The 13682-nt window shown below is 39.2% G+C and overlaps 1 protein-coding gene across 4 annotated transcripts in view; it reads left to right on the forward strand.

Annotated features, from left to right (window-relative positions):
• LPAR1 (lysophosphatidic acid receptor 1) overlaps positions 1–13682 on the forward strand; it is a 74417-nt gene that overhangs the window by 30938 nt on the left and 29797 nt on the right. For all 4 annotated transcript variants that reach the window (XM_039343455.1, XM_039343458.1, XM_039343454.1 and 1 more), the window contains 2 exons: positions 2546–2720; positions 10054–10801. In XM_039343455.1, coding sequence (XP_039199389.1) covers positions 2661–2720; positions 10054–10801 — 808 coding nt within the window. In that variant the 5' untranslated portion in view covers positions 2546–2660. The remainder of the gene's footprint in view (positions 1–2545; positions 2721–10053; positions 10802–13682) is intronic.

Raw genomic sequence — 13682 nt, forward strand, 5'->3', positions numbered from 1 at the left:
TGGTATCTCTAAAGTTTATTCCAGGAAGATGCGAATGAAGAAAACAAAATATATTCTTATTTAAAGTTCTTATTTGTCAGGATCCCATTCTGTCCCTAGAATCCAGTTTTCAACGGAGTCACTCTCCTGATCTCTCGAGTTTGTGGCACATTCAGAGTCCTTGAGAAAAGAGGGATTGTTCTCTGCATCTGGCAGAAATAAGAATGCCTATTATGGCTTCGACTCACAGCATTTCCTGCACTAAAAATGTGTATTCGTTTTGCAGTGTACTTTGAAGGAAATCAGAAATACCAAGAAAGGTTTTTGCTGCCCTGTTTGCAAATAATATCTGCAGGGTGACAGGCAGAGTCCTTTTTCTGTGGAGTACCCTGTGCATGATAGAGGACTTGGAAGAGTTAATCCAGACATATAAAAAAGCCTGTCCTTCTTTGACTTTTGTGCAACATGGAAGACAGGATGAAAGGATTTCTCTCATCCTGCTGAGACTGGCTAGACAGTGTTTTATTGATATTCTGCCAAATGTACTGTTCAATGCACAGTAACCCTTCACCAAATTGTACAGGTAATCCTTGATTTACAACAGTTTGTTTAGTGACTGTTGGAAGTTACGTCACTGGAAAAAGTCATTCATGACATTTTTCACACTTATGACCACTGCAGCATCCCCATGGTCCCGTGATCAAAATTCAGATGCTTGGCAACTGACTCATATTTAGGATGGTTGCAGTGTCCTGGGGTCATGTTTTGCTAACTTCTGATGAGCAAAGTCAATGGGGAAGCCAGATTCACTTAACAACCATGTTATTAACTTATCATCTGCAGTGATTCACTTAACAGCTGTAGCAAGTGAGGTCGTAAAATGAGGCAAAACAAATGTCTCAATTAGCAACCTAAATTTTGGGCTCAGTTGTGGTCCTAAGTCAAGGGCTTCCTGTATACCAGTGATGGCGAACCTTTTAGAGACCGAGTGCCCAAACTGCAACCCAAAACCCACTTATTTATTGCCAGGGTGGGCGTGGCTGTGGTGGTCATGGCAGACTGGGTGGGGGTGGCCAAGGTGGGTGTGGTCACCTCAATGTTGCTCGTGGGGAGGGATGCTTGCGGGGGCCGGGCAGGGTTGGGGGAGATCCAGGGGGTCTCTGGCAGGTGGGGTGGTGGGTAGGAGGCTCGTCCCGTGGGGTGAGGCGAAGCAGGGCAGGGGCTGGGGCAGTTGCTGCCTGACACCATCGGCCCCCGCACACAGAGGCCAGCGAGCACATGGGGGCCGACAGTGTTCGTCAGCAGCCACAGCCTGCCGGCCCCTCGACCGACGCACTCTGGGGCTCTGCAGCCCGCCACCAGGGAGGGCTCTGAGTGCCGCCTCTGGCACGTGTGCCATAGGTTTGCCACCACTGCTATATAACCTTCTAGTGCTTTTTAAAAAATAAAGGATGCAGACCCTTTCCATACATAAGACCTACCCTGAAGCCAGCCGCATACAAATATAGGCATTTGCACAGAAGCTGGAAGAAGTGGAGTTCTCCATCTTCTCCCTATAAGATCCCTCATTAACTCCCAAATTTTCACCGGTAACTAGAGGACTTTCTTGAATGAAATAAAGTAAGATACAAGGAAGTTTTAGGGATGGCTAACAGTTTTGATCATGAAAGGTACCTCCAATGGGTTTGGGGAAGTTCAACTCCAAACCCCCCCCCCACTACCCTAAAACCCAGGACTTGGATGCAGCAGGACTACTGTATAATGTAAAAGTATGTGGCCATCTAGATAGATAACCCTTCACATCAGGAACTAATTGGTATCTCATGCATATTAGGATCGTATTCCCTCCTTCTCTTCATCTGAGCTTGGAAATAAATGTTTAAAAGCTTCTGCTTCTAATCAGCGGCAAACTATAGGTTCCTATTACATACAGATGCAGCAAACTATGCTTCCCAACCAACAGTTTGTTGCACTTAAAGACAACAGGAAAATATTTATCGCTAATGAGGAACAGAAGCTTCTAATCTTTTCCCCCATTGAGGAAGGAAGGAAGGAAGGAAGGAGTATGCAAGATCAGGGCTATAGTGTTTCGTCCCACTCTTCCAGTCTGTGGTTTGGGTTAAGAACATTTAGCAACCCTATATTTTCCAGTAGGCAAAAGGACGAATATAGATTTAACCTGCACAAATGTTTCTAAATATTTTTAGGATTCTGGAGGCACTGCTGTAGGCTAACCTACAGCTTAGAAGCCTTTGCTTGAATGCGCTTCCTAATTCTGCAGAAATTCAAATCCATGAATTAATTTTTTTAAATTAGCTTTTGAAGTGCGATTTCAGTTTGCAACTTATGATAAAAAATTGATAAACAAAAGAATACATTGTTGATGTAAAAACTGCTGAAAGCTGCATTTGTTTTTCTATATTAACCTTTTGTATTATGCCTTGAAAAATGTGCATGTTCTTATGCATTTTGCTTTTTGTTAAATGTTATGCATCTAAAAAGGTTGTGCTGTTGAAAATTGTGTTTAATGTCTCCTAAGGTTTTAAAGTCTATTTCTGTCTTTTAGGGATAAATATCAGCATGTCTGAGAACTGATCAAGAATCTTGAGAATTTATACATAACACCTGAAGCATAGAAGGCAGAGAGTTCTTTAAAAAATAATTCACTTTGCTGGGTAAATATGGCAGATCCTTCAGCAGAAGTACCGTTTTTTATGATGACACACCCACAAATAATGGAAGTAAGTTGAAAAAGTTCTAAACTTAACTGTGCTCTTTTGTATATAACACGGATGCCTACAAAACTGTCTGACTTTAGATAGCTCAGATTTTATATTATCAGATTCCTTATGGCCAGAATGGCGAATAAAATAGTAAGGAGTAATCGTAATTATGATTGTGCTGATTATGATTATGATTTTTTTAAAAAAATTAAGCAGACATTTTGCTAGATATAGTTGTGACAGCTTTGGATAAGATTCAAATCTTTTCAAAAGCAAACAAAAACAAAACTAGAAAAATTTCCAAGACTGTGTAGAATTTGAAATGTCTTTTATTTTCTTCTCACCTTAACACAGTGTTTCCCAAACTTGACAATTTTAAGGCATGAGGACTTCAATTCCCAGAATTCCACAGCCAGCAACACTGGCTGTAGAATTCTGGGAGTTGAAGTCCACATGCCTTAAAATTGTCAAGTTTGAGAAACACTGCCTTAACACATGGAGTAAGTAGTGTTCAGGATGTAAGCTATATCCAATGGGATGTCGGAATTGTTTTCATACCTATGCCTGGCCTGACCTCGGTGAGGTGTCACCAAAAGGATCATTGTTTGCATTGCCACATCATTCTATTTACATAGTGGTTTTGTACGTAAATATGATCAAGAGAAATCTAGCATAACAAGGAAAACCTCAGGGCAAATCTACACAACCACCTTGTCCTGGAGTGAGAACAGACTACTGTCTTCTTCTCAAGGGCATGTCTGCAGGACTCCGCCTGTATCTCAGTGTCCTCTCACAGCTCAGACAGACCAAAGATGGCTTAAAATGATACATTCTGAAAGTGTTTTTTTCTAATCTATCACCTGAGGAATCTGATGTAGGCAATGAAAAATGTATTGATGTGCTCTGGGGAAGCAATCAGAAGTTTGCTGGCAATGGGGTGACTCTCAGTTCTGCTGGTTTCCTGGGAAACCATCCTCTTCATTCTTTTCCCTGGCTTCTTTCCCTGCCCCATCAAGCCTCTCTCTACAATAAAGTGCAGAGCTGATAAAAATGTATGTGTGGTGCATGTACGATATATCCTGAAACAACCATTTGTAAGTAGTTATCACATTAAATGAATTACATCAACTCTACAATGTGAAGATTCCTTGTGACAAAAACAAATAGAAAAAACAATTCGATTTATCTATTACGGTAGCAGAAAATATGCATTAGAACAGTGGTTCTCAACCTGTGGGTCGGGACCCCATTTGGGGTCGAACGACCATTTCACGGGGGTCACCAAACAACACAGTCTGCCATTTTTTTCCCCTTTTCCTTAGCTGTGCTACTCCCTTTTATTCTATTGGCTTTTGAAAGCCAATAGAATAGACTCTCTTGATTAGAGTCTAATTCTATTGGCTTTCAAAAGCCAATAGGAATTGTCCAGGCTGTCTCTGCCCTGCTGAGCCCGCCAAAAGTCCCATTCTGCAAACAGTGCTGCACCAATTGAGTAGTCCTCTACTTACGACCGGTTGAGTAGTCCTCTACTTACAACCGGTTGGGGGTTGCGGCATTAAAAAAGTTGAGAACCACTGCATTAGAATCAAATGATGTATTTCTTGGTTACTAGATTTTCTAATAAAGATGCATTATTCACATACGGTAATAAAGTTGAATCATCGCATGTGAGAGTTGGAATGTGCCTTAGAAATCATCTAATTCAACTTCTTACTCAGCCTAACTAAAGCGTCCATGACTGGTGGCCTTTGTTTACACACCTGTACAAAGAAGACTCTGTTGCATTGTAACAGATTTTATTGTTAGAAAATTTTCCATCATGTCCATTGAAATCTATTCTGTTGTAATTTAAACCCATTGTTTTTTGTCTTGTCTTCTCAACACTCTGTTGTTTCACTATGTTGTAGTGTTAAAGAGTAAGATTGGTACTGGGGAGACCCAGGTTTTAATACACTCTCAATCAAATTAACTGGGTGGCTATGGGCCAGTCCCCCTTTCTTAGACAAACCTACTTCACAGAGTTGTTATGTGTGTGGGGGGGGGAGGGGAGAATGGTGGAGGGAGTGCAATATACAATACCCTGAGTTCCTAAATGAAAGGGTATTGATCATACAGGTCACACAAATAAATGAACAACACTGACATAATTTTGCCCAGTTCTCTATATGACAACCCTTTAGATACTAGAAGACAACTATCATATCTCTCCATAGTCTTCTCTTCTCCAGAGTTGAAATATACAATATTTCCAGCAGTTCCTTATATGGTTTTCTTTCCAAGCCCCTTCTTGATTGCTTTCCTGTAGACATCCTCTAATTTCTCAGTGTCCTTTCTAAAATGAAGTCAGAAACAGTAATCTATTTTATAACAAATTTGGGGAACTTGAACTTATGGATGAGTTTTTTTTTGCAATAAACATTTGGACATTTAAAGTATTGCATTATTATTTTTGACAAGCAGTTTGGAGTAACAGTTAGAGTAACAGTTAAGGAACCAGGCTAGAAAACAGGAGACTATGAGCGCACAAAGCCATCTGGGTGACTTTGAGGCCAGTGCTTCCAGAAGTCCGTTCTGGGTCTCAGAGGTCCAGGCACAGAACGGACTTCCGGAAGTGGAGTCCACGCAGAGAACCGGTTGTTCACGTATTTGAATCCCACCACTGATTCTTAGCCACATGCTCTCAAGTGGATCCTCAGGCTGAGATTCCTGAATCTTAATGCATCTTTGCACATACTTCACACATAATGCCATCCTTCCTCCCCCTTTTTCTTGTATGTCCCTTTATATAAGTTACACTTTTCAGTTTTGGCATTTCATTGATAAACTTTGTCCCACCAGCTTTCAGTAATACTTACTTAGCCATATTTGCCTTTCTACACTAAGACTTCTAATTCTTCCTGGTTATTCCCAATAAGCTAAGCTTGTGCCAAAGGACTGGACTCCTTGGGGTGTATCATTTGATTTATTCTTGATGTTATTTACAGGTTTGTTGCACTGGTTCCTCCTTAGCCTGCATACTCCTCCCAGTCCCATTCTTAGTACACAGCAATCATGGGTGCTCCAACACAGGACGTTTTTAAGAAGAGATTGGACAACCATTTGTCTTTAATGGTATAGGGCCGGGGTAGGCAATCTTGGCTCTTTTATGACTTGTGGACTTCAACTCCCAGAATTCCTGAGCCAGCCATGCTGGCTCAGGAATTCTGGGAGTTGAAGTCCACAAGTCATAAAAGAGCCAAGGTTGCCTACCTCTGCTATAGGGTTTCCTGCCTGAGTAGAGGGTTAGATTAAGGGACTTTCAAGGTCCCCTCCAACTCTGTTGTTCTGTTCTGTTCTGCTTTTTGTTCTTTACACCACTGAATTTAAAGCCCTCTGGATCCGGTTTGCAAGGTGCTTTCCAGGCTGGTGGAATTCTTCCCAGTTCTGGTGAGGTGTAACTTAGCTTTTGCCAGGAGTCCCTCAGTGTGGAAATATATCCCAGCATCAAATATCCAGACAGTTCCTGTCTACATAGCTGTTGGACTTCCCATGTTCTTCTCTCTTCCTGGGCCATGCCCTTTGTCAGGAAATGATGAAGAAAAGCCATCTGGATCTCTAGCTTCTCTGTCCTATTGCCAAGAATTTCATTGGCCCTTGGAATGTCTTTATGGCTATAGCTGGCTATGTCATTATTCCCACATGAATCAATAAGTCAGACAGAACTTATGATGATCACAAGTGATTTCCTGTTCTTAAAACTTTTATTAGCATGCACAAGAAATGTTTTTGCTTTTTAATCAGCCTTGAAGGTTAATTTTGAAGGTTTGAATTGAAGGTTTCTCTTCGTGCATGATACTTTTTACACTATAAAGTCTAACACTATAAACAAAAACTTCAAACATAAGAACTTCCCATATCAATTGGTGACCTCTATCTCAGGGACAAAAAAGTATTTTATTTTCTCTAGGGCCATAGTTCTAATCCTTAATGTGTTTTCCAGATAAATTTATCAACTATTCTTTGCCAATCTTGCAAAAGTTTTTTCTGGGACTGAAATTAGTACCATTTAATTTTTTTAAAAAAATATCTGGAGTAATCATTTTAATAGTCATAATTATTGCTAATCCAAGACAGTTTTATTTATTTTTTTGCTTTTCAGAATATTTAATTTCTCTCCATAATTTGGTATAATTATTTTCAAATATATATTTGTCAAATATAGTCACAAATGTTTTGTTGAATCTTTTATTTAGTGGCAACCTGACTCTTTCTACACAAAGCTTTCTTTTTCTTGGGATAAGTGTCTTATCTTTGTTTTTACACATTAATATTATATCTTGAGAATTACCTTTTGTTTTAATTAGCTGTTTATTGCATTTCGAAGCTGCATCATGATGAGTTGTGCATTATCCATGTAGCATTTTGATGATATAATGAACTTAGTTCTATAAATATACTAAATTTATTGATGAATTTTACATTTTGTAATGGTGAACCTTTGCTTATTGAATTTTTTTTCTTTATTCACTATTCTTTTTCCCCTCTATTACAGTAGCTATTTATGCTGTTCCTTAAATGATTTAACAAATAACATCATTAAGTATTAAATTATTAAATATTAAAAAGTCAGACAATTGATCTATTTAATCCACTATATTGATGATGACTGATATTCCAGACAGAATTTTTTCCCAACTGTTACAGTATTGGCATTGAACCCAGAAACCGTCTACATAGCACATTTACTTTACCATTGCACTGCATTTCTTGGATGAAAAAATAAGTAAACAAGCAAACTTGTGTAAGATTTATACACATGCCACCAGTGGATTCAGCTGAACACAACTCGAGCAAGCGAGTACGCTATAACATTTCTATAATCCTTAGGAATAAAAGGTTTGAAGTATTCCTTTCAGAATGTGACACTTTGCATTTTAAGCTATATTCATTTGTCTTTTCTTAACTCTCCCTAGAACATATTCTGCTTTTCCCCTTTCTTAAAAACCGATCTTTTTTAATTTGTGTGTGTATGTGTGTGTGTGTATAGTAATTTCAGAATGCATAAATAGTAGGAAAGGTCAGCATTTTCTTCCATGTTTTTAAATGAGTGGTTTGTGGAGGATTTAATCATAGTTTCCAACAGGGACAGTGGCTGTTTGTAATCATAGCTTCCAACGAGATCTGTGACCTTTGCATAAGTTGTATCATTTCCTAATTTTTTTTTTTTTACAGTAATGCACATTCTCTTTGCTCTTGATTGTCCAGTCAGGGTGTTAAAGTGCAGATGTCGTACAGTTGCTGAAGTTGAGAAACACTGCTCTAGACCAAAAATTACACAATAGGAGGAATTATTAGAAAGGTTATTACAAGAAACAGAATTATAATAGTCTCATATTTATGCTCATTTAACAATGAGATACACCTAAATTGTACATTTATGTCAAGGACTGAAATTTTGGGCAGTTAGTGCAAAGTCTGGATGGACATGAAGATGTACTTCAGGAAGCAAAATGGATACCAGAAACTGTGGTATTCATCTTGCCCCAAAACAGACTATAATTCTCTGATTTCTGGAGAGGAATAAGCAAAATATTTCAAGCTTAAAAGTTTAGCACATTACCAGTCTCTAACACACAAATAATAGCTGTTTTTTCTTACTGTGCTTATGATAAAACTTCAACCTATAATAATAATTTTACAGAGTTAAACAAATAGAAAATAACGATTTGCGGAAGAGAAACAATATATGAAACAAGGTGGTAAAAAGTAAATAGTACAAGTGAAAGTTACTTTAAAACAGAAGAAAAGAATTCTGTGTAATATCCATATTGTGGAAGAGTAATGGGAAGAGCAGATGAGATATATAAATTTCACAGTCCCCAAAAGAGGCTGGATGGCAGTGAGGGTCATTGTAGATATTTGCACCAGATTCTCTCACAACCACCACCATCTCCAATATCATTTCTCTTGTAAGTTACATACCTCCATACTGTCTTAACAAACAACAACTCTGAATTTCGTCCTTTCTACCACACATTCACTGCAAATCGAAGTACAGTTTTATTTTTCTGCTGTTGACTTTTTAACAAGAAGAAAGGAAAGAAAAACCAGCTGATTGTTTATCAAGAAAATCAGCGTTTGCAAAGTTAATCTGGATATCCCCTGCCATCAACACTAATTTTGACAAAGATGTTCTTTTCTATATTTTTCAGACTGATCATTCTTTATAAATGCAATTATGAAAAGTTTCAGAGAGAGAGAGATGCCCTCTTTAGGGGTTCTAGTGTGAGAGCACAAAATATGAGTAGATACAAAGAATAAATACATTTACTCTGCCTCTCTTAGGGCCATTCTCAGTACACTTTATATATAGAAGGGATTGTGTGCAAAGGAGACCCTATTCCAATCTGTTAATTTATATAAATTTATGTCCAAAGAGATTCTTTCTGAAATGTATTCAGAGAGAACATTAAAATACTGATTTTTAAAATTATTCCAATTATTCTTGATAGAGCTTCCGTGATTAGAGCTAATTCTCCTCTGCAAAAAAGTTCCCACCGCTGTCACAAGGTTGATAAAAATAGCGAGCGGAAGAATTATCCTGCTTCCTACCTGCAGAACTTTCACGAAAAGAAGACATTGGAAGAGGACTATAGTGAAGATAGTATCACTGTAAAGGTTCATTCCCTGAATATTCTCTTGTTAAGCCCTGTAAGAAATGGAAAATCTACCGGGTTCATACAGCAAGGCAGAAAATTATTTCAGCTCTAAAGAATTTTATCAAATCATTTGTTATTTTTATATGACATAATATGAAAGTGGCAGTAGGTTGCTTTCTCCAGCATCCATGTCCATTAGTTGAAGTATCTTAATAATGAAGAATGAAAAATTCAAATAAGATGACAATAAAGTGACAGTTCTATCTGATAATTTATATAACTTACTTCCACCAATGTGACCATCGCAGAACCAGCTCACTATCATTTTCAAAATGTTTTACAGCCCCAGTTTTAGACTTGAAATGAAATCACAATCTCCTTTGTTTTTAAAACTGCTCCGCATTCTAGAGCAGTCTAGGTAAGTTTAAGACAGGGGTCTTCAAACTTGGCCTTTTTATGACTTGTGGACTTCAGCGTGCCTGGCTGAGGAATTCTGGGAGTTGAAGTCCACAAGTCATGAAAGGGCCAGGTTTGAAGACCCCTGGTTTAAGACATTCACCAATGTTGACTGAGGAATTCTGGGAGCTGTAGTCCACACCTCCTCTTAAACTTGCTAAGGTTGGAAAACATTGCTGTAGAGCAGCTTTTTTCTTCTCTGACACTTCAGTATTTTCTCATTCTAACTTCAGATTCTGCTTTTGTTCTTTTTCCAGTCTGCAGACATGAATGAACCTCAGTGCTACTACAACGAAACTATTGCCTTCTTTTATAACCAAAGTGGGAAAACTCTAGCAACTGAATGGAACACTGTGAGCAAGCTTGTAATGGGACTCGGGATTACAGTTTGTGTTTTTATCATGCTAGCCAACCTTTTGGTGATGGTGGCCATTTACGTCAACCGGCGTTTTCATTTTCCTATTTATTACCTAATGGCTAACTTAGCAGCTGCTGACTTCTTTGCAGGGCTGGCATATTTTTACCTGATGTTTAACACAGGACCCAACACTAGAAGATTGACGGTCAGCACATGGCTACTTCGCCAGGGACTCATTGACACCAGCCTGACTGCTTCAGTGGCCAACTTATTGGCCATTGCCATAGAAAGGCACATCACCGTGTTTCGCATGCAGCTCCATACGAGGATGAGTAATCGGCGAGTGGTGGTGGTGATTGTGGTCATCTGGACGGTGGCCATTGTCATGGGTGCTATACCAAGCGTTGGCTGGAATTGTATCTGTGATCTCACTCACTGTTCTAACATGGCACCTCTCTACAGCGACTCTTACTTGGTCTTCTGGGCTGTTTTCAATTTAGTCACCTTTGTAGTCATGGTGGTCTTGTATGCTCATATCTTTGGATACGTGCGCCAGAGGACTATGAGAATGTCAAGGCATAGTTCAGGGCCTCGCAGGAATCGGGACACCATGATGAGTCTCCTAAAGACTGTTGTCATTGTGCTTGGTAAGTATCTTGAGATGTGATTTTTTTTCCCTCCACCTCAAAATAGATACCGTGTATTTCATGGAAATGCTATGCGTTTTATATTGTCAGGATACAGATTAGTAAGAAGTATCATCCTTGTTATACAGTCTGCTTTAATGATGTGTAAAAATGTTTAGATTCAATACCAGTAAAATAAAGTGGCTTTGGGTAACAGAAGCTCTCCACTTTCAGAAATAGTCCACCTGTGGTTCTGAACGTGGCTGCGTTTCCTTGTGCACAGCTGATTTCTACTCTGGGAATCCTGTAAGACACAAAGCCCCAGTTTGAAATTGTGGAAGTTGAAAATAGTTCTACACATGGTTAGGAAGGGCTTTGCAAAAATCCACCAAGTGCAACCTTTCCTGGACAGCAAAGTTTGCTCAGTGTTACTGATGACCTTCGTGGTAGATTACTACACTGTGTTCCCACTGGAGTTGCTCTTGAAGACTATCCAGAAACTGGAGCCTGCCCTAAAAGCAGTGACTCGGGCAATTGTAGGTGTTAGTCAACTGCCCGTGTCTCACCTCTGCTCTGAGAACTGTACTGGTTGCCAGTTTGTTTCCGGGTACAACTCCAGGTGCCGGTTGTCACTTTGAAAGTCCTTTATGGTTCAGCACTGTTATGGTTTGGGACCTGGATATTTGCAGGACCACCCTCTCCTTATTGTTTCTAACTGTCTTTAAGAATTGGAACAGAAGGCTTCCTCTGGGCCCCAACTTTTAGGAAATCTCATTTGTAGGTCTCCATGAGTTGTTCTTTTCAGCTGCTGTTTTTCCTTCTTTGAAACAGCATTCCCCTGTTAAGGTTGCTCCTCAGGCCTTGGGGTGTTACTTATTATACTGTTATTGTCAATCCGTCAAGGTAGACCAGAGCAGAAAAACGTCTCCACAAGGCTAAAACTGTTTTTATACAGATTGGCTATAATCTTGCAAGTCTGATTGTGTTGTTCCTTCTGCTCCTTATACTTCAGTGAATTAGGGAGGCATATGTCTAAGCTGCTTCTGAAGGTTATTTGGCCATTTTGGACCTAAAAATGCTTCCAGCCGCTTGTTACCTTGTAATGGAGCTTACGTATCTCTACCAAGGTCATCTTTCTTATTAACTACAGTTGTATTGTTTAGTAATGTTTAGTTTTTAATCTTAACTACTGTTTCAGGCAGATTTATTTATTGCGTAAGAACACAGGCCTTGTTAAAAAAAAGAAAGTAAATAATTTAATTCAAATTTCTAATACTACTAGGAGAGCATGCAATGATATCTTTGCCAGTGACATCAGTCCTGTATGTTGCTTAGTATTAGTCATACCTAACATCGCTGTGAGCTTCCCTAACCTTGCCACTGCCTGCCTCCTACGTTGAAGGAGAGTGAACCCCGGTAGAGGAGAATATTGGTAGCTCAGGGTTGAAATGAAGAGTCCTTGGTGGTCTCTGTGGTTGGTTGGTTGTTGTTGTTGTTTTGGCAGACGTTTCATTCATTCATAGCACTGATGATCTTACCTAGTTGGGTAATGAAACGTCTGCAACCAAGCTCAGAGAGCACCAAGGACACCTCAGAGAATGAATGGCTTAAGATCACACAGTTGGCATTTTGTCCAAAGCAAAAGTAGAATTGAATTTCTAGCTTGGTACCTTTAACCACTGCACCAAACTAGATCTTGAGTCTGTCATTATGCTGATAGTAACCATTAGCCTTGAATTCAACTTGTGATCTTTCTTTCCAAATATATAAACATAAATCTACTGTAGCTCTGGGGTATCGTCCACATTTATACAGTCTGTTTTTATGACGTGTAAAAATGTATGTACAATAAATTTTCCTCAACAGATTTACAAATAGGAGTCCATTGGAGTTGGGCAGTTAATAAATTTGAATAAATAAATGAAGGAAGGAAGGAATTTATCTTCTAGTATTGTGGCATTACCATGCAAGAGATTAAGGTGTGATATTTACATAAATAACAGAATACGACCCGAAATGTATTATTCACAGGATAGTAGATCATGGTAGCGGTAGTCCTTGACTTACAAGAACAATTGAGCCCCAAATTTATGTTGTTAAGTGAGACATTTGTTAAGTGAGTTTTGCCCCATTTTAGGGCCTTTCTTGGCACAGTTGTTAAATGAACCACTGCAGTTGATAAGTTAGTAACAAAGTTGTTAAGTGAATCTGGCTTCCCCCATTGATTTTGCTTGTCAGAAGGTTGCAAAAGGTGCTCACGTGATCTTGGGACATAGCAACGGTCATAAGTATGAACCAGTTGCCAAGCTTCTGCATTTTGATCACGTGAGCACATGGATGCTGTAAAGGTCATAAGTGTGAAAAACGGTCGTAAGTCACTTTTTTCAGTGCCACTGTAAGTTTGAACGGTCGCTAAATGAACTGTTGTAAGTCAAGGACCACCTGCATTATGAGATACCTCCGCACCCGATGAGCTTCCCCACTTAGTGCAGCCTCTTTTCGTAACCCTTTTCTAATTACCAACCATAGCAATGCCCAGTTGAATGCTGTACTAACTTTTCCAGATCTACAAGATGCCTGAGAAGAATCTCCACTGGTACCGCTGGAAGTTTACATAAAGTAACGCTGTCACATAGTGGATGGTTTCAAAGGGAGGAAGTTTGTGCTTGAGAAGGCAAAAGTTGATTGTTTTAAACCCTTCCCGTCTTTCAATATGAAAGTATCACCCACTATTTGCTCTAAGTCCGATTAATTAAAAGTCTAATTAAAATATTTATCTGCACCATAAAGAGAAAGGAGTGTATATACCTGGGTAGGCAACCTTGGCTCTTTTGATGACTCATGAACTTCAACTCCCAGAATTCCTGAGCCAGCTCAGGAATTCTGGGAGTTGAAGTCCACG

The sequence above is a fragment of the Crotalus tigris genome, unplaced genomic scaffold, assembly GCF_016545835.1.
Source record: "Crotalus tigris isolate CLP2741 ecotype Arizona unplaced genomic scaffold, ASM1654583v1 scf7180000017854.1278166, whole genome shotgun sequence".
Taxonomy (NCBI): domain Eukaryota; kingdom Metazoa; phylum Chordata; class Lepidosauria; order Squamata; family Viperidae; genus Crotalus; species Crotalus tigris.